The sequence below is a fragment of the Vicugna pacos genome, chromosome 9, assembly GCF_048564905.1.
Source record: "Vicugna pacos chromosome 9, VicPac4, whole genome shotgun sequence".
In the NCBI taxonomy this organism is placed as follows: Eukaryota; Metazoa; Chordata; class Mammalia; order Artiodactyla; family Camelidae; genus Vicugna; species Vicugna pacos.
Genome location: NC_132995.1, coordinates 16,400,405 through 16,419,772, shown reverse-complemented (window position 1 = coordinate 16,419,772; position 19,368 = coordinate 16,400,405). Strand labels below are relative to the sequence as shown.

Sequence of the window (19,368 nt, the reverse complement as noted above, 5' to 3'; positions counted from 1 at the left end):
TAAATATAAAATGCAACACAACTTGCAGTAGCATCAATAACATCAGATACCCAAGAATGAATATATAACAAAAGATATTTCAAAACTTTTATAACTGAGTGGTTCTTAGTGGCAAGGGGAATCATTTTTACCTCCCCCCCCCTTCCCTCAGGGAACATTTGGTAATGTCTGGAGACATTTTTGGTTGTCACAACTGGGAGATACTACTAGTAACTAGTGGGTGGAGGCCAGAGATGCTACTTAACATTCTACAACGCAGAGGATAACCCCTCCCAACAAACAATTATCTGGCCCAAAATGTCAGTACCGTTTGGAAAACTCTGCTCTACAATAAAAAACACAAAACATTGCTGAGAGAAATTAAAAATCTAAATAAGAGTGCTAATCCATGCTTATGGGTTAAAAGATTCAATGTTATTTTTATGATGACACTGTCTCCAAAACTGATTTACAAATTGACCATAATCCTGATCAAAATCCTATCAGACACTTTAAAAATAGAAATTGACATGCTGATTCAAATATTCGTATGGAATACAAAACCTAGAATAGTCAAAACAATCTTGAAGGAGGAAACCTGAGATTTACATCCAGTTTCAATACTTACTATAAAGTTACAGTAATCAGAACAAGAAATTATTGATGTAAGAATAGACAAATACACCTGGGTGTAAAGAATAGAGAGTGCAGAAATAGACCTTCTTAAATACTGATTTAAAACAGAGATGCCAGTGCAGTTCAGTGGAGAGGGGAAAATCTTTTTTTATAACAAGTGATGTTGCAGAGGGGATGGTATAGCTCAGTAGTAGAGTGCTTGCTTAGCATGCACAAAGTCCTGGGGTCAATCCCCAGTACCTCCATTAAATAAATAAATCAGTGAACCTAATTACCCGCCCCTACTGAAAAAAGAACATTGGGGAAAAAAGATCTGTTAAAAAAGGTGATGCTTCAGCAGCTGGGTATCTATTTGGAAAAAATTAACCTTGCTCCCTGCCTCACACTACACATAAAAAATGATTTGAGATAAATCAATAGCAGAATCGGGGTGAAGGAGGTGAGTAGTATGACCAGGAACTCAGAAAAGTGGTGGAGGATATAGAAGAGTTCGCTAACCACGAGGACAAGCAGTGGGAGGTTGACTAAGAAAACACAGCAGCATGGAGGTTGAATACATATCATCAGAGTGGTTTACGTCTTGGTCATTGCCCAGAAATACTAGGGATAATGGGGTAGATTCAGCATTCCACAGAATTATTGAAAGCACTAGTCCCAACATTTTGGGGGTTTTGGGAAGTTACGTTAGGGGTCTCCTGAGCTGACTGGGACTGCAGCCTGACTGGATGGCACCTCTAAAGGAGTCCCATTGATTCTTACTGTCTCAGGTACTATACTGGGTTCTGATGCCTCATGTTAAGAGGGATATGAACAACTAGAATTTATTAAATTAGGAGAAGTCAAAAGCAGGAAGGCTTAAAGACCATGTAAAGGTGAGTAATGGTTGAAGGAACTGGAGTTGCTTAGCTTGGAAATGAGAAGATTGCAAGGAGCATGATCGTAACCTTCAAATACTTTAAAAGCAGATGGATAGACTTCTGTTGTGAAGTAGATTGGTGAAAGTAAGGAAACTAATGAGAGAAGAAATAGGCAGATAAGGGGGACTTATAAACTGAGATAAATAGTTTGAACTTTTTATTGCAGGCAGTGGAAAGTCAGAGGGTACTGGGCTCTGTAGTAATGTGATTATGTTTCTGTTTTGTAAAAGATTATTCTGATTCCATTTTTAGATTGGATTTAGAGGTGGGGGAAGAAAAGCTATTGAAACAGTTCCTGCTAGAGGAATCCTACATAGATTAAATATTAAGTAAGAAGAGAACACAGCATATGGAAAGTGAATGATCTGTAAACAGTGAAGAAATGTAGAGAAGATTGACATAACCTAATATAGCAAAGAATTGGGTCTTTTCTAGGGTTTTGTTACTCATATTACCAGAACTTTTTGTGGTTGCTTTAGGCAGAATGCAGCCGTACAATACTGTCCTGATGGAAAGCATTAAAATGGACTCTCCGTTGTCCATTGCCTTGACGAGTCTGCTGATTTGACTGTACAGATGGTGTAAAATGTACCATTTCTGCTACTTCTCTATCTGATGTGTGTCCTTGCTGTCCCATCTGCATAATTGCCTAGGACAGCATATTACAGAAAATTGTTGCATCCAAGGGTGCTGGTCAAAGATTGCTCTATGTTTAATTCAGTTTCATTAATTTCCGTTACTAAGTTGCACAAGTGTTACAAGGGGGTGACAGTTAACCATTATTTAAAAAGTATATTACTTTGTATAACTGAAAGGTTTAAAATTTAAAACCTTTTTTTTTTTTTTGTCATTAAAAAAAATTCTTAAAGCTGGAAGCTCTTTGACATCCTTTGGAACAGAAGCACCAAACAGCGGTACCCTATCCCAAAGTAGTGCAGTTGGTTCTGCCTTTACACAGGATACAAGATCTCTAAAAACACAGTTATCTCAAGGTAAGCTGTTTTTTTCCTTCAAATATTTCTGTTCTAAATTTCTGTAGTGGTATCTTTCTCTGAATGTAACAGCTTTTGCAGCTTGTAAATCTCATGCATAATTTCCATTTAGTTCTGTTCTAATTTTTCTAATTGTCATTAGCAGTAAGTACATTATTGAATGACTTCCACTATTTAGACTTTTTATAATTCTTAGATCATAAAACTGAAACAGTGAACACTGACTTATTTTTTACAGACTTATTTTTTACAGAGCAATGTTATTATATTGTATGTAATATTTGTATATAATACTTACATATTACAAGTCAGTCCCAGGCTCACCACTGAGGATGAATTATCTTTGATGATTTTGATGAGGAAACAAACTATTCATTATGCTGTTGCTTTCCTAGCATCCTCATAGAATCTAGAGCAGTGACTCTCAATGTAGACCACCCAAAACCAAACCGTCTGATCTGGAGTGTTTCTTAAAACTATAGATCCTGAGAATTGCTACATCAGAATCCCTGAAACTTGGGGATTGGCATTTTAATAAGCTTCTTAAAGGATCCTGTTTGTTTTTTCTTTTTTTTTTTTTTAATTCTGGATTTTTTTACCAGCCAGTCACATAACCTTCAGTGGTCCCGAGATTCCTGATCTATTTTTATCTGCTGCTAAAGTGAATATTACTGGCTCACTGCTTTATATGGATGTTTACTTTTAAATAAAACAGCATGAAGTCATTTTAGAAAGATACCATAATCACAGGACAATATTTTTTAAAGCTTTTGAAGGTAAAATCAAGCCAATGCTAAACATAATCCTGTGTATCTCACTTTAGATATTTTGAAATAATTGTAGTCACTTTTATTCATACTGATTTGGAATAACTTAATTTTTAATTTTGTAACATTCTAAAGATTTGTTGTAGGTGAATTGGAAGTACACAAAGCATAAGAAAAAAGTGAAAATACCCGTAATCTCACTATCCAGAGTATACTTAACATTCCAGCCTTTTCTCTAAGTTAACATAAGTGTATACTTGTGTATATGTGTATTGTTTTGTTTTTTTCAATAAGAATTCATTCTTTAAAAAAAATTCTTAGAGAAAAAATCTTTTTAAGCATTCGTTTTCTAAACTATAAAGTGGAGCTTTAGTTTAAATGGGACTTTACTGATAAACTAACAAACTTATTGTTGGGGTTAAATTTTTTTAAATGCATGCAGTGCCTGTAGCACAGTGCATGACACAGAACCTGCTAGGTAGATGTTAGCTATATTAATTAATAACCACCATTAACCTTAATATTGAAGCACAAGGAGAATTCTTATTAAAATAATAAAGATGCTCCTCAGCATTGTTCTGGAATTTTTAGCTATATCAGGAATATGTGAAAAAGAAGTAAGAGGTATAAATATTAAAATTAACATTGTTATTTTTTTAATTAGTATTATTTGCTAGTGATGACTTTCTACTTGCAATTGAGAATTCACTGAAAAACCCAGACTAAATTGGGACTTAAATTAGAGGTAAAATGTAGAGAATATGAATAAAAATTGATAGTTGTCCTAAGACCTAACCCACTGATTATTAATGGGGATATTCACAATGATGAGAAATTCAAATTATGTATAAAATACATAACAAGAAATATGACCAACCTCTCTGATGAAGGATACAAAATGTAATAGAGGGACATAAAAGAAGTCATGTATCACTGGAGAAATGTATCTTATTCCTCGTTAACAAAGATTTAGTATTAGAAAGACTTTACTTCTCATGATAATTGAATTTACTATAGTTCCATTAAATTCAAATGGAATAGTAAGAACCTGGTAAAACAGATTACATAGACTGTCTTAAAAGTAAGCATGGAAGTATAGCTAGACATATTTTAAAAATAAAGTAATGAGATAGGGCTTATCTCCTTAATAAAGTATACATAAAATAAAGCAGTAATTAGTATATGATAAAGATATCTTTAAACTAGTAGAGAAAGACTAGCTATTGAATAAATGCTGTTGGGACAGACAACTGCCTGATCATTTGGAAAAATAACTGTAGAATCTTTCCCTGGTACTTAGGTCTAAAATAGTTTTAAATAGATTTAAATGTTTCTTAAAATTACATATTTATTAGAAGAAGAGGTGTGGTTATATAAAGCAGTGGGAGAGAAGACCTGGGGATCTGTGTTTAAATTTTACCGACTAAAATTTCTAAATTTTACAAAATTTAAACACCTAGAGTTTTCTTGATTTTCTTATAACTGTGATGATAAAAATGTGAAGCCAGCTTGAGGGAGTATTTTTATTATGCTAAAAGAGTTTCTGAGTTTATGTATGTATAGTATGTCCAGTATCAGCTATATTTCACTGTTTACAACAAAATTGACATCATGATGTAATACTAGACTTTTTTTTTATAGTACTAGACTTTAATTATGAAAGTTTTCAAGTTATGCAACAAATGAGTTATTACCTGCTGTGATTGCCCTATCACTTGCAGTTCTGTAATACTTTGAGTCACAGGCTTAAAGAAAAGCCTTAATGAAGTAAAGTTTTATAAATTTATAAAGTCATTTAATATACTATTGTAAAATTACTTAAACAATAGGCTTTTCAAAACCTTAATGTTTGTTTTATAAATAAATCCTTTCACAAGATGATAAACGATTACAAAATGTTTTCTCATAGGCCAAAACTTAAACTACCATGATTTCCCATTATAATCAATAGGAAAATTACAGTGTTTCTATTACTGGCAGAGTAAACTTTGGCATTACTGGCTGGAAATGGTGACACATATTTGTAATTGCATACTTTAGATAACCATGTACTTGGGGAGTATTACTAATAAACAGTCCATGAAGCACCTGTTGCACAACCAGTGTGCTGTCATTACTCACCAGTTTACCAGTTTGGAGCCTGTGCAGATATGCACAGGTGGGTAGTAAGTTTGCAGCATATTTGGGATTTTTTTTAACATAAAGTGAGCATTAAAAACCTATTTTGGCGCAATATCATGGGTTGTGAGAGCACCTTGAGCAGAGCTTACAGCAAGCATTAGGAACAAAAAGCATGATGGGAGCATCCAGTGTTAAAAATTTTCTGTTTGTACTGTGACCAGACTCTGACTTCATAAAAGGAAAAATAGAATTTGTAAGTACAAAACCCATATTAAGCAAAAATTTGCCGAGAGATCATTCAGATAGCAAAGAATGAGAATGACTACTGTGTGTTTATCTGAAAGGTTTATTGCTGGCCTTTTAATATTGATGTTTAATTACCCAAGCCCCTAAGGTACTGAAGAACTTCACCTGACTTTCTAGTTCTTTACTTCCTTTATAATGGAAATTTAATGAAGATAATACTTACAGGTATAAAGGTATCGCTTTAGACATATCTTTGGAAAATACTAAAAAAGCCTCTGGAAATAATGGTTAAAATGCCAGTATGATCTTGTGGTTGTGGTTATTGGGGAAAGCCTGCATCTGACCTACCATCTTTATAATATTCCTGGGGAATCTTTTATCAGCAGCAGTTTTTGAAAAACTTATTTAAACCTTATTCCACTAGGTAGAAATACAGATAAAGTTTCAGAATTTTTTTGTTTGGTGGGTGTGGGGGTGGTTAAAAAAAATTTTTTTAACCAATCTTATGACCAGCCTGCTAAAGATAAACAGTTTGAAGCTCTGATCTAATGAGTAGATGAACTCAGATTTGTGCTGAGGATTTGATTGGTAGAAATAAAACTCTACACCTTTTTTTTAGGGTCTAGATTATTTTGAAATCCCCGAAGGATAGGGTAGTTTCTTATCTTTTGGTTACGTTTTAGGTCGTTCAAGCCCTCAGTTAGACCCTTTGAGAAAAAGCCCAACCATGGAACAAGCAGTACAGACCGCCTCGGCCCACTTACCTGCTCCGGCACCTGTTGGGAGGAGGAGCCCTGTATCAACCAGGCCTTTACCATCTACCAGCCAAAAAGCAATAGAGAATCAAGAGCACAGGCGAGGTAGAACTTTAGCTGTTTACTGTTTCTTAATTGACTGGTTGACATCTTCCAACCTTATTTTCATTAAAAAAAAAAAGTTTTATTTTATGTGAATGAGCCTAGAAAGTTTAAACTGAACTTGATAGAATGTTCAGTCTTTCAAATTTGACTCAAAGTAGTGATGGTGGTGGGGGTAGATTTTTGATTTTGTGGTTGATTTGTTTGTTTTTCCATTTAAACTTAACAAAAAGTTTATTATGTGTCCTGAGTTGATTGTCACTTTTTATATGTTCTATAGCTGAAGTACACAAAGTTTCAAGACCAGAAAATGAGCAACTCAGAAATGATAGCAAGAGACAAATAGGTAAGTTGTTACTTGTATCTGAAAGCCATATCCTGTGCTTCTCAATAGAGAGAACATTTGAACATATGATACATATTTACTATTAAAAAAATGAATGGCAAGAGTTGACAATATAAAGGATAAGCACAAGGGCGTTTCATTGTGGTAACCAAATAGTTGTTTATCTTGATTTTGCTGGTAGTTGTGTGGATCTGTATATGTAGCAAAAGGTCATAGAACTATACATAAAGACGTATCCCAAAATGAGTACATGCAAAACTTGAAATCTGAATGAGCTCTGTAATGTAGTTTATTATATTATGCCAGTGTCCTGGTTTTTTCCTGATTTTTGATAATAAATAATAGTTAAATAAGATGTTACTATTGGAGGGGAAACTGGATAATGGGCGCACAGGACCATTCGTTTGTTTTGTGACGGGGGGAGTGGTTTGGTTTTGGTTTTGGTCTAATTATTTTTAAATGAAAGGTTTTTTTTAATTATCATTACATGTCTGGAATAAACCCTATTTGATGGTAGGCAATTCCTTTTAACATATTCTTGAATGTAATATGCTAGTAGGTTCTGTGCACGTACATGTACATTGTTGTGTGGCTTTCTCCTTTATGCTACCTTTTGTATTTTTTTGTTGTTTTGTCGTTTCATGTTAACGTTATAAAATTGTTTACATGGTTTTCTATGCTTTTAAGAACAGAATTAGCTATACCATAAAAGTTTGAAAAGTTTTATTAAAATTAAGCCTTGAGCCCCTTTTTTGGAAGTAATTGTTCAAGTACTTTAGCTTTCTTTCATAGTTACTGATTTAATATGGTTGAATACTTTCTCTCTTTTGTAATCTATAACATTTATCCTAAATCCATCCATTTTATTATTTTTAAATTTATTAGCAGAGAATAAATTATAATTTAAAACTCTTCCAAATTAAAAACTAAAGGTGTGTAATCACCTCAATTATGTAATAATTGGAAGATGATCTTTTACTCAATTTTAGAAAACTAGATATATTTTTAAATGTGTATAAACACTGTTTCTTCTGTACATTTTTATGTGTGTTTTTGTATGTACCGTAGAACATAGAGTTTCTGGTTTGTTTACTATATTTCACTTTTTTTAATTTGGAAAAAGAAAGAACTCCTCCCTCAAGATAAAATAATTGCCATGCTTTCATCATTCAGAAATCATGTGAAGTAGTAAATAAAAGTACCTTTTCACTGCCCTTCAAAATTTCAGACAGAAGTATCATGCTGTACTTTATGGTTTGTGGCCAAGACATTTTCAGTAGTAAAGTTAAATATTTAAACATCCTGCTTGTCTAGATTTAAGTGTCTGGATATACTGCTGTAGGTTTTTGTGATTTGTTTTCTCAAACTTGGATAATTTGCCAAATGTTCAGTGAACAGTGAGCCCAAACCTGTCTATTAGTCTATAGTCACTTCTCATCTTTATCGGTATGTGTTAAACACTTCACATAATTATAATCTTTAAGTTCATGCTGCTTTGTGCTCTGTATTTTTCTGTTAACTCACATCAAATACCATTCCATGTTTCTCTTTTATTTTTTTCCACTTAACTATTCCTCTTGTGTTGCATATTTGGGTTCTCAAGTGTTCACTGTAATTTATGCTGTTTTGGTATTGCTTCATCATACCTCATAAGTCTTGTGATTGTATTAAATTGTAAAGAAAGACTTGACTAATATGGAGCCATTTAGAGGGAGACAGTAAAAGTGAAGCAGGAAGTGGTTGGAGTGGTTGAGCCTGGTGCTTCTTGTCTTTTGTGCTATCTGTGAGGTGGAAATAACACCTCCTGTCTTGCAGTTTGTGCTGATAAGTGTTCATTTATTTTTCTTACCTTAAATTTTGGTTTCTATGATCCTTTCCATAAAAAGCTTCCTAAATTTTGAGAACCCTTCAGATGTTTGACACTCTGTAGGTATTAGGGATTATAAGCAGAACAAAACCCCTGCCCTCAAGGAGTACACAGTAATTTAGTACAGAAGTCTCCCAAGTTGTTTGGTTGTACACTCTTGTCAGCATTTATGAGTATAGACCCCATAGATATAAAGTTCATGTGTGCCATTTATAAATTTCAAGTTTATAAATATGTGTGCTGTTCCCAGTCTGTTATGTATTAAATGTTTGTGAAACTTTCTTTTTTATTTAAAAAAATACAAATATAGTAATGTATATAGAGACTTGTAAGCATTTCTGTTGTTGACTCTTTAATATAAAGATCACAATAATAGCTTCTGCTCTAATCCAGCTAATTCTTTATTTGCTTATTAATATAGTTCCAGGTGCTCCTTCAGCTCCAAGGAGAGGGCGTGGGGGTCATCGAGGTGGCAGGGGAAGATTTGGTATTCGACGAGATGGTCCAATGAAATTTGAGAAAGACTTTGACTTTGAAAGTGCAAATGCACAATTTAACAAGGAGGAAATTGACAGAGAGTTTCATAATAAACTTAAATTGAAAGGTATGTTTTCATTTTTCTATTCAGAAAATACTCTTATTTGACTTGTGAATTATGGATGTTTGGTACAAGCCTTGACTTTTATTGTATGTACTTATTTTTCAATAGAAGATAAACTTGAGAAACAGGAGAAGCCTGTAAATGGTGAAGATAAAGGAGACTCAGGAGTTGATACCCAAAACAGTGAAGGAAATGCAGATGAAGAAGATCCACTTGGACCTAATTGCTATTATGACAAAACTAAATCCTTCTTTGATAATATTTCTTGTGATGATAATAGGTACAGTTTTTAAGTTGCTCTTAAGATGTTGAAGTGTGAAATGATTTCTTATAAATTCACAAAGTTTACTGAATACTTAAAAATATGCAATGACTGCAGTTTTTCAGTGTTTTTGCTAAAAGAAAATAATTTATAAAAAATTTTATATAATGCTATTTTTTTACTTTTTTTTTACTTTTTTTTATAGAGTTGTAGTCATTTTACAATGTTGTGTCAAATGCCAGTGTAGAGCACAATTTTTCAGTTATACATGAACTTATATATTCATTGTCACATTTTTTTTCAATGTGAGTTACCATAAGATCTTATATATATTTCCCTTTGCTATACAGTATAATATATGATACTGCTCTTTGAAAAGAAAAAATAATATACTTTGGTTTGGGGATGCATTGACAGTTGAAAATTAGTAATTAAAATAGAAACATTCAGCTAACATCTAAACGCTTTACCCCTTTACGAAGTAGTTCAGATGAAGTTTACTAATATAGTAAACCTCTGCCATAGTGTAGTAAATACAGATCCAGAAAATTGGTTAATGAAAGGACCCAGTATAACAAACTAAAAGTTCAAGAGTTTCTGCTCCCCATCCAAATTGTCGTTCTCCTAGTTGCAGTTTAGTGCCACCTGGTGGCAGTCGTCTACTAAAATTTCAGCATGGATGGGGATGATTCTGAGTCCTGTCTGGACTTTACGGCGGCGGCAGCAACAATTCAGACACTTGCTTGAGGCATCCGGTCCAGAGATTTGGCCAGGAGCATACTAGGAACCTGGGGATCTACCTTCCTTCTCATCACTTCCTGAGACAGGGTTTCCTTTCCTGTCTTTGCCCTTTCTTCCTTTGGGGCTGATTGGAGGGAGTAGTCAATTGCCAGTCCCATTACATATGAGTTCCCACTACATCAGGGCTGCTGTCAGTTTCTCTGTATTATCAACTACATTTACAAGAAACTTAATACCAGTCATATTTTCAAATGAAGTTGAACAGAATATTATAGGGACATATTGCCATGGACAGTCTGTGATGATTTAGATAAGGTGCTTATTTTTATTTGATCTTTAGGAATTACTTAGCTTTAATTTGGGAATTAGTGCTACATAGTTTGGCTGGAAAATGTTCTTTAAAACTTGATACACTAAAGATTATTTGTTCTCATAATAGAGAACGGAGACCAACCTGGGCTGAAGAAAGAAGATTAAATGCGGAAACATTTGGAATACCACTTCGTCCAAACCGTGGCCGTGGAGGGTACAGAGGGAGAGGAGGTCTTGGTTTCCGTGGTGGCCGAGGGCGTGGTGGTGGCCGAGGTGGTACATTCACCACCCCTCGAGGATTTCGTGGTGGATTCAGAGGAGGTCGTGGGGGCAGGGAGTTTGCAGATTTTGAATATAGGGTAAGTATTGTATGCTTTGGGGTTGGTTTGCAGTTCTGTGAAACTCAAAATGTTTTTAATTTTTATCTATTTTGAGTAAATATTTTTAGGGCATTTATATAACTTCCATTTTGATTTTTCAGAGGAGGGTGTACCTGCAGAATACTTATGTAATTTTAAGGAGCAATAACTTCTTGGCTAATGAATCCAAGTTTTTTTTTAACTATTTCCTTTTCAGTGTGAGGAAGTAAGAAATAAAAATATGATACCCTATTTTGTCTTTTTATTATAGAACCATGGTTTCAGATTTCACGGACTGTTAAAAATTTCTTCCAAAAAAAACTATTAGACTGACCTTGGGTTATTTCTTTTTTTAATTTCTTCTCCTTCAAAAACTTTTGTTGTTGGAAGCACAGGAAATCACTAAAGACATTATACAGTATAAAAAGGACCATATTATGTCACCTTTATTTCATATTATAGAGTATGCTTTAGCACCAAAAGAATCTAGGAAGAACATACTCCCAAATGGGAGGCAAACCTATACACTTAATAGCAGCTAACATTTATATAGTGTTTCATGTGTACAAATGAGGAAATAGGTACAGAGATACTAAAATACTTGCCCAAGATCAACTAGTAACTGATGATGCTGAGTCAACTTTTTATCATGTACGTATTTTATTGAAGTCTAGTCAGTTTACAATGTTGTGTCAATTTCTGGTGTACAGCATAATGCTTCAGTCACACATGAACATACACAGGCTGAGTCTTGAACCTAGTGATTTTGTTCCTGAGTCAGTGCTCTTAATTTAGTTTTGCGGAAACCTCAACTACATTTTCCCTGGTGTTTTGGGTTTTTTTGTTTTTTTTTTTTTAACTTGTGTTGAAAATATATTGGCATTTGGGAACTGCTGCTAAAAAGACTAGCTCTGAATAGTAAGTTTATATATAAAATTTATTTAAAAGGATCTGTCAATTAAGTCAATGTTACTATGCTAGTTGATTGATTTTAGGGATAGTGTGGAGGAAGGTATGTAATCAAAGAAAGAATGAAAATCACTTCGTAAAGAGATCTACTAGGAATTGCAAAGAACAGCGAGAAACAGAAAGACCTGCTAGCAGGAATTTCATTATTCAATATTTAAAACTGACCATTGTTGAGATCCCTCTTAAAGGATCAGTGTTAGTGGCTTTTGGGTCTGTTCTGTTAATTTTGATGCCTTTGGTATTGTGTCATCATAGCCAGGACTGCTGAAAATAAGCCTCAGGTCATTAGCTCAGGCTATCCAGCCATGGTGGATGCAACCTGATGGAGCTGCAGGATTTCTAACTTGCAAAATGGCCATTCCAGCTCAGAAACCATGTCTTGGGAACTACAGAACACCTCTTACTTGCCACTATTCCTCCTCTTGAAGTTGCCAGTGACCTTTTGCTTATAGAATTCAGTAGCCTTTTCACAAATATTTGCCCTTAACTCCTCTGCAATGGCGTTGATATACACCTACCCAACTTCAGGTCTTCCTTCCTGATTTTTTAAACACTTTTGATATTATTTTCTTTATAAAAATAACACATGTTCTATTAACTACTATGTATAAAATAGATAAACACAAGTTTCTTCACAGGGAACTGTATTCGGTATCTTAGAGTAACCTATAATGAAAAAGAATATGAAAACAAATATATGTGTGACTGAAACATTATGCTGTACACCAGAAATTGACACCTTGTAAACTAACTATACTTCAATTAAAAAAAAAAAAACAAAACCATGTTCCTCAACACAGCGTATAAGGGCACGTCATGATCTGGCTGCTCTCCAGGTCAGAAGTCTAGTGCTTGCTCTAGGCCTTGTTGCCAGTGGGACTGCCCTGTTCTTCATTCCTTCTGCTACAGACCTGCGGGCCTTCTAGCTCTTGTTTAGTGCCAAGCTTATTCCTATCTCAGGACCTTTTTACCTATTCCTTCTGCCTGTAGTGTTCAGTTTGCTCTCTTTCGAGTGTTCATGTTCACGTTTGCACTCTTGTGTATACGTGAGCTTTCTCTCTCCCTTCCTCACCTGCGAGTTTCCCCTTCCCTTTTCTGAGCTTGTCTATTCTTAGCTTTTAATCAGTTTTTCAGCTTAGATCTTGTATGCTTTCATCGGCATTTCTCTGTGTTTGTGTGCATTATGTCCTGTGATAAACTTAACCTTCTTCACAATGACCTCATCATCTTCCTGCCTTTGCATCATCTCAGTCTGACATTCTTTTTCTATCCTGGGCAGTGGCGGTATCCATGATCATGGCCCATTATCAGGTCCCACATCCATTTCTTCGAGATGTTTCTCAGCTGCCATACTAACCCACTGATTGGTCTTCAGACCTTCAGTCTCTCTTTACCTCACTTCAGGCATGTCAGCTACCTGCTGAAGAGCCAATGGCAACTCCTTGTTGAAGACCACATTGAGTCAGCTTGGTTTGAGAAAAAGTATGTTTAAATTAGACTTGAAACTTACTGGAATTTTAATAATTATTGCTAGCGTGCCCTCTGTTGAGTTGTTAAACCTTTCAGGCCATCAGTTTTGATATTTGTGGATAGAGAGTTGCACAGTTTTATCTCAAATGCACCTTATTTTAAAGTTCATTGAAGTCTCAGAGTTGGAAAACATCTGAGATGTATAACCTCCTGGCCAAACTGTAACCTCTTCCCTTGGTATCTCTTATAGCGGTTGGGAGCTTACTCCTCCTGAGAGCATCCATTCCCACCCCATGGATGCTCTAATTATTAGGAATTCACAGACATACACATAATTTGAATGAAAATCTTTCCCCTTCTATTTTCAACCTAATCGTTTAACTACCTTTCCAACAAACAGAATATACTCTTCTTCATGTTTTTCAGATAATTTGAAAAAAACATCTGTCATATTCTCTGTGTAAGACCAGACCATTACTCCCCTTTATCTGAACAGTCATCAGTAAACCTTTGCAGAACCACTGTGTACATAGTACATACACTTATTAATGCCATGTCTCACTGTCCAGCCATTTTGAGCCTTTAGTTAAAACTCCTATCATATATACTGCAGAATTAGAATGCATTATAGAGGTTGTCTACATGAGTCTTTATCTGCAGTGCTATTTCCCTGGCAGATAGATCAACATCTACTTTGATATTTTAAGGGGTGATACATTCACTGGACCTCAGGCATTACCCTGATGGTTTGAAGGTTCTAATGTGATATTGCACTGCTTGCTCTTTTCACTCTGTGAGGGTCCCACTATGATACATTCTGCCCTATTTCTTATTACCCTTTAGCCTATTTGATTCAAGCAGGTTGGCTCATGGTCATCTCTTATACATACTGCTTGATTCCAGCTTTAACCTCATTTATTGACCAAGTATATCAAATTCGTCATATATGCCAGGCTCTATGCTGGACATTGGTGGTAACAAAACATGCAGTCCCAGGCTTCTTGGTGTTTACAGTCTAGTGGGGAGACAGGAACAGCTAAAAGTCAGGACTCCTTTCAGTCTTGCCTAAGATTTGCTCTATCCTTAGAAACTTCTCTTCCTTCCTCCACTGATGTCTTCCTTTTCTGACCTCCTGTGGTATCTGCTTTCATCAGTACACATTTTAAATATATTCCCTATTTCATGTGTTTTACTTTGTTCTGCATCGCCAACTAGATGGGAGCCTCTTGGCATTAGTGAATATGTATTTTACTTTTCTTTCCACCAGAACACCTATCTCAGCACGGAGCCATAATGGGCTTGAAGTAAGTACTGGGCATGTTGATTAAAAATACGTTTCTTCCTCATTCAGTGAGGCTGAAGTTCCATCAGTGTGGCTAGCCGTTGATTGTCCATTCCATAGCTGAATGATCCTTCTGTCTGCCGCTAGATCCCTGACATTCTCAACAGCCTATGCCTTCTAAATCATATCATCTGCTGCCTTTACATACGGAAATAGTGAGTGACCACTGTTACATAAAGGAGATTTCTCTCAGGGATTAAACTCGTTTCTGAAATATCTTCTTAGAGATGGAGTGCAATGGCATTTGCAGCAGGCTTCATGTAACGTGTTAGCTTTGTTCTTTATGCTCCCTTGGCATGAACTTACAAGTTTATCTGGTTATTTAATGAAACGTGGGTAAAGAAGGGATTGTGGATTTTTTTTTTTAACTCCTTAGAGATAACAGCCTAGAACCTCTCTCCCACCATACTCCCAATAGTTAGGAAACCACGGACTCAGAGAAATTAACTCTCTTGATCTAAGTACAAGCTAATAAAGCCAAAACTCATACTCTGACTTCCAGCCCAGTTTTGCTTAAGAATAGTGTTAGAAACATAAACTTGTGGTGAGTAGGGTCCTGTAGTGTTTTTCTTTTCTCTCTTTTTTTGGGGGTGGGAGATCAGGCTGGGGATAATAAGAATGTATAGCCCACTCCTATTTTAAATGCTGCTAAGGAGGTTAAGCCACTATGAGTGAGACAGATCGCTTTCCATTTGAATCTGTGTTCCTTCAGAGAGGGTCCAGGGACAGTGAGGTATTTGAAATGACTCAGCATGGTACTGTCTCTCTCTTTCCCCCTTTTATTTTCCCTTCTTCCTGCTACCTCTGTCTCCCCCTTCTCCTGCCTTCACTCTACTTCTTTTCCTCTTTGTTTTGCTTTCTTTTTTTTTTTTTAACCTTTTAGAAAACCACAGCTTTTGGACCCTAAAAGGTCTGGATTGACCATACAGCTTTCTGAAAGGTTAAAAAAAAAATAAATAAATAAGGCATGTGAAGGTTGGCATTGGTGGGGGACAGTGGGATTATCCTCAGCTTATTTCTCTCTGTACCAGTTTACACCATGCCATATATATTCTAACTTAATAACATTGTACAAATGATTTTGTGTTGTATACACAGATATAGTTAAGGCTTTAATATAGGAACTGTGTATTTCTAAGCAACTAAGAATCAGCAGTAAAAATCCAGTATATGGTAGCAACTAATCTTGTGGAAAATAGAAGCCCTTGACTATGATGGCTGAGTACAAGCCTTTAGTTTAGAGTTAATCTCCCTGGAGAACTAGAGTCCCCTTGAGATTTTTATTGCTTTTTCCCTGGTTACTTTTATAAAAATTTCCCAGTCAACAGTCTGATATTTAGAACTTACTTTAGATTTAAGTTGTCTTTTTAAAATGAATTTCCAAATCACTGCTTTGTCCTGGCATGAAACTTTGGAGAGGAATGTTGTTTTACTCTCTGGATATTTTGTTGCTTAGTAAAACCATCAAAGACTTGGGGATTTTATTAGTCTCACAGTATGTTGTCAGTTGTATCTGATGAGTTTGACCTACTATGTTCAAGGCTTGATTAAGTTCTATCATTATTTTAAAAAATTATTAGGACAGCAACCAAAGTGGAGTGTGCCTGTATCTTAGCGAGGGTGGGGGAAGCCGCCTTGCTAAGACAAGCCCACACCACCACTGCTGTAACCTCTGCTAACTGGAAAATACAGTTAACAAATTATGAGCTACTGCTGGATGTGTAAGTGACGAAAGATGTGTCCTGGAAATCAGTAAAATGGATTTATACATGAAAGCAAGAGGAGGGTATATTTAAAGGAAATATACTTACACAAATTAAAAATGCTTACTAATAAACCAATACTTTGAAACTTGAGCTAATTTCTTTTTCCTTTTTAGAAAGACAACAAAGTTGCTGCATAGTCTACAAACAAGTCTTTGAAAGTAGATGGATTTCTAGCTCTTCATGTTCCTGAGAATTGGTTTCAATCTGTGCGAAGAATGAAGAAGTGATTTTGCTGTATATTTGTCACCAGCACTGGGTTTTTGGTTGTTTTCCTGCTTAATTTCAAAGATTCAATGCAGTTACTTTTCGGGGGGTGGGGGGGGCTCATCTTAAAAAATGAGCATTAAATATATTTGGAATAGCAGAAGGCTAAGTAATTTCTTATGTATAGTTAAACTAAAACAGTACTCCAGTGGGACTTACAAGTATTTTTTCATCACTGAAAGGGTTTTTCTTATCACTAAATTGTATTTGGCAATTATTGCAAGTTTCCTGCAGATAGGGCCGTGATACTGTGTTTTGAGCCAGAGGAGGGTGTGTGTGTGGGTGTGAGTGTGTGTATGTGTGTGTGTGTGTGTTTATTTCTTTCTTTTTGGAAATCCTGTAATATCCCTTTTGAGGTAGCTTATTTTGTCAATTAATTAGGGTGCTGGATGGTAGAGAATTTTGTCAGTAAACGATGTATACACAGTAAATACTGTTTCTTAGGCAAAGGTAACTTTTTTATATAGTTGTAAAATTCCATTATATTCCATTGCCAAAGAAACATTAAGAACTTTGTATAGCTGTATAAAAAGCAACTAATTTTTTAAAGAATAAACATTTTAAAGTCAGCAAACATACTGTGTTCTTTCAGAAGTTGATGCGCTGAGGAAGAGAGCTATGGGTGGGTCTTTTCTTCATAGCTTTCCAGGCTTACGATTTTTGATTTTTTTTTTTTTTAATGTTTGGAACATAAATGAAGATTTGATACATTCTTCCATTATCTAAAAAGGATAAATTACTCATGCTCATTGTAAGAACTTTATTTTGTAGCAAATGGCATATCACAGGATTTATCCAAATAATAGATATTTTCAGTATACAAATGTAAATAATCATAGATAAGAATGTACTTAACTGTATTTTCAAATAAGTACCTCCCCTCCTTTTTTAAGACAATAAAACTGAGTGTCAACTAACCTGTTCTTCCTGATATGCCTGGAAGTTTGTTGTGATACCCTGACTTACTCCATTATATTTCAGGATTCAGAGCGTTAGAAATTATTTTGGCAACCTACAGGATAACGTAACACTGGTCCTTCGGCCTCTGACCCACAAATGACTCAGTATAGAGTTCATTGCTAATTATAAATTACTGGTAAATCTTTTTGTCATTTTAGGCTATAGTGGGAAAAATCTGGCCGTTTTTGTGTTTTTCTGAAGGCCATGGAATAAAAGAATCCAAAGATTTAAATATTTTATCTATTTTGATTTTTGTTAACTTTCTCCTTAAAATATTCAGTAGTGATAAAGATAAGAAAAACTGCATTGTAGGAGGATTGGAATATTTAATGGTGGTTGATATTTTTAATTTTAATTTTATATCTTTTGTATAGCTCTACAAGAAGATGTTTTGTAGTTTGGTTTCATTATTAAGGTTCAATACTTGGCAGCCATAGTTTAGATAATTTGTTTAATACTGTTTGCTTGCATGTTAAGAACAAAGTCTTTTGGAGGACCCACAAGTCATGATATTGAACACATTTCTGAGGCATTCTGAATATCAAAGCGAGTGCTATGGCAATACCTGCGTAGACTGTTTGAGATGTCCCAGGCTGATTTGAAGAAGGAAAACTGTAAATACCAGTTCTGCCTACTTTGAAAGTATGAATTCATGCATTTCCCAAGCCTTCTGGGTCACTGATTAGGGCATTTGGTGTCCCAGTGATAACTGGCAGCATGGCATACCTGCAGTGCACCTTGCAATATTAAAGTGAGGTTTTTATTCTAAGACAGAATAAAACTGTTCAATAAAAAAATGTTCGTCAAAGTTCTTTCTCTTTAAACAGTGATACTCTCTTAACAATAGAAAAACATAGTGGAAGGTATCTTTAACATCCAAGAGTGGAATTGTGATCATGTTTATATCCCTAAAATAACTAAATTCTTACTTTTTTCCCCTAGGATTTTTTTTTTCCTAGGTTTTTAGGTAAAACTCAAAGCCCTTTCTCCCCCTCCTAGAGTATAGACAGCTCCTGAGTTACAATCCATGACATGAGGAGACTAAACCAAGCAGGCACAAGCCAGCCTCAGGTTAAGAGTGTACCCTCTGTGGACACGCAGGTGGAAAGAGGGAAGGGCTGATTCCTCCTAAACTCATCTTTGGATAGACCATTTCTCCCTCCAAAAGCACAACTTAATGTGAAGGCTAGGGGAAGAGGTCACGAATATTAATTCAGCTCAATGGCTCTTAATCGGGGGTGAACTGACATCCGGGGAGCATTCAAGAGTGTGAAAACAGGTGTTTTGGGGGACCACACTGGCATTTAAGAGTAAGGGCCCGGATAGTTAATGTCCTGTGCTATGCTGGACAGTGCCGTATCCAGTTATCCAGCCTAAAGTGCATCAGTGGCCCTTCCACTTTGAGAAATGCTGGAAGGACAATGATTTGGGAAATAATTCCCTCTCCCACCCCCCAACAAATTTTTAAAAACTTCACTGAGGAGTCTTTACATGGTATATGAAAAGAAAGGACCATACTTACAGGAGCACTGGCAGCATCTTGGCAAGTCATTTATCATGTAGAAATTACCACTTCTTCCTGTTCTCTCTCAGT

At 35.4% G+C, this 19,368-nt stretch overlaps 1 protein-coding gene across 4 annotated transcripts in view; it reads left to right on the top strand.

The window, feature by feature from the left end:
- LSM14A (LSM14A mRNA processing body assembly factor) overlaps nt 1-17,731 on the top strand; it is a 49,879-nt gene extending 32,148 nt beyond the window's left edge. The window contains exons 4-11 of one of the 4 annotated variants that reach the window (XM_031672068.2): nt 2,402-2,524; nt 6,342-6,518; nt 6,796-6,861; nt 9,150-9,332; nt 9,438-9,609; nt 10,772-11,003; nt 14,710-14,746; nt 16,664-17,731. In XM_031672068.2, coding sequence (XP_031527928.1) covers nt 2,402-2,524; nt 6,342-6,518; nt 6,796-6,861; nt 9,150-9,332; nt 9,438-9,609; nt 10,772-11,003; nt 14,710-14,736 — 980 coding nt within the window. In that variant the 3' untranslated portion in view covers nt 14,737-14,746; nt 16,664-17,731. The remainder of the gene's footprint in view (nt 1-2,401; nt 2,525-6,341; nt 6,519-6,795; nt 6,862-9,149; nt 9,333-9,437; nt 9,610-10,771; nt 11,004-14,709; nt 14,747-16,663) is intronic. The other 3 variants (XM_031672069.2, XM_006217023.4, XM_072967251.1) reach the window with 3 other exon arrangements.
- The last annotated feature ends 1,637 nt before the right edge of the window (nt 17,732-19,368 follow it).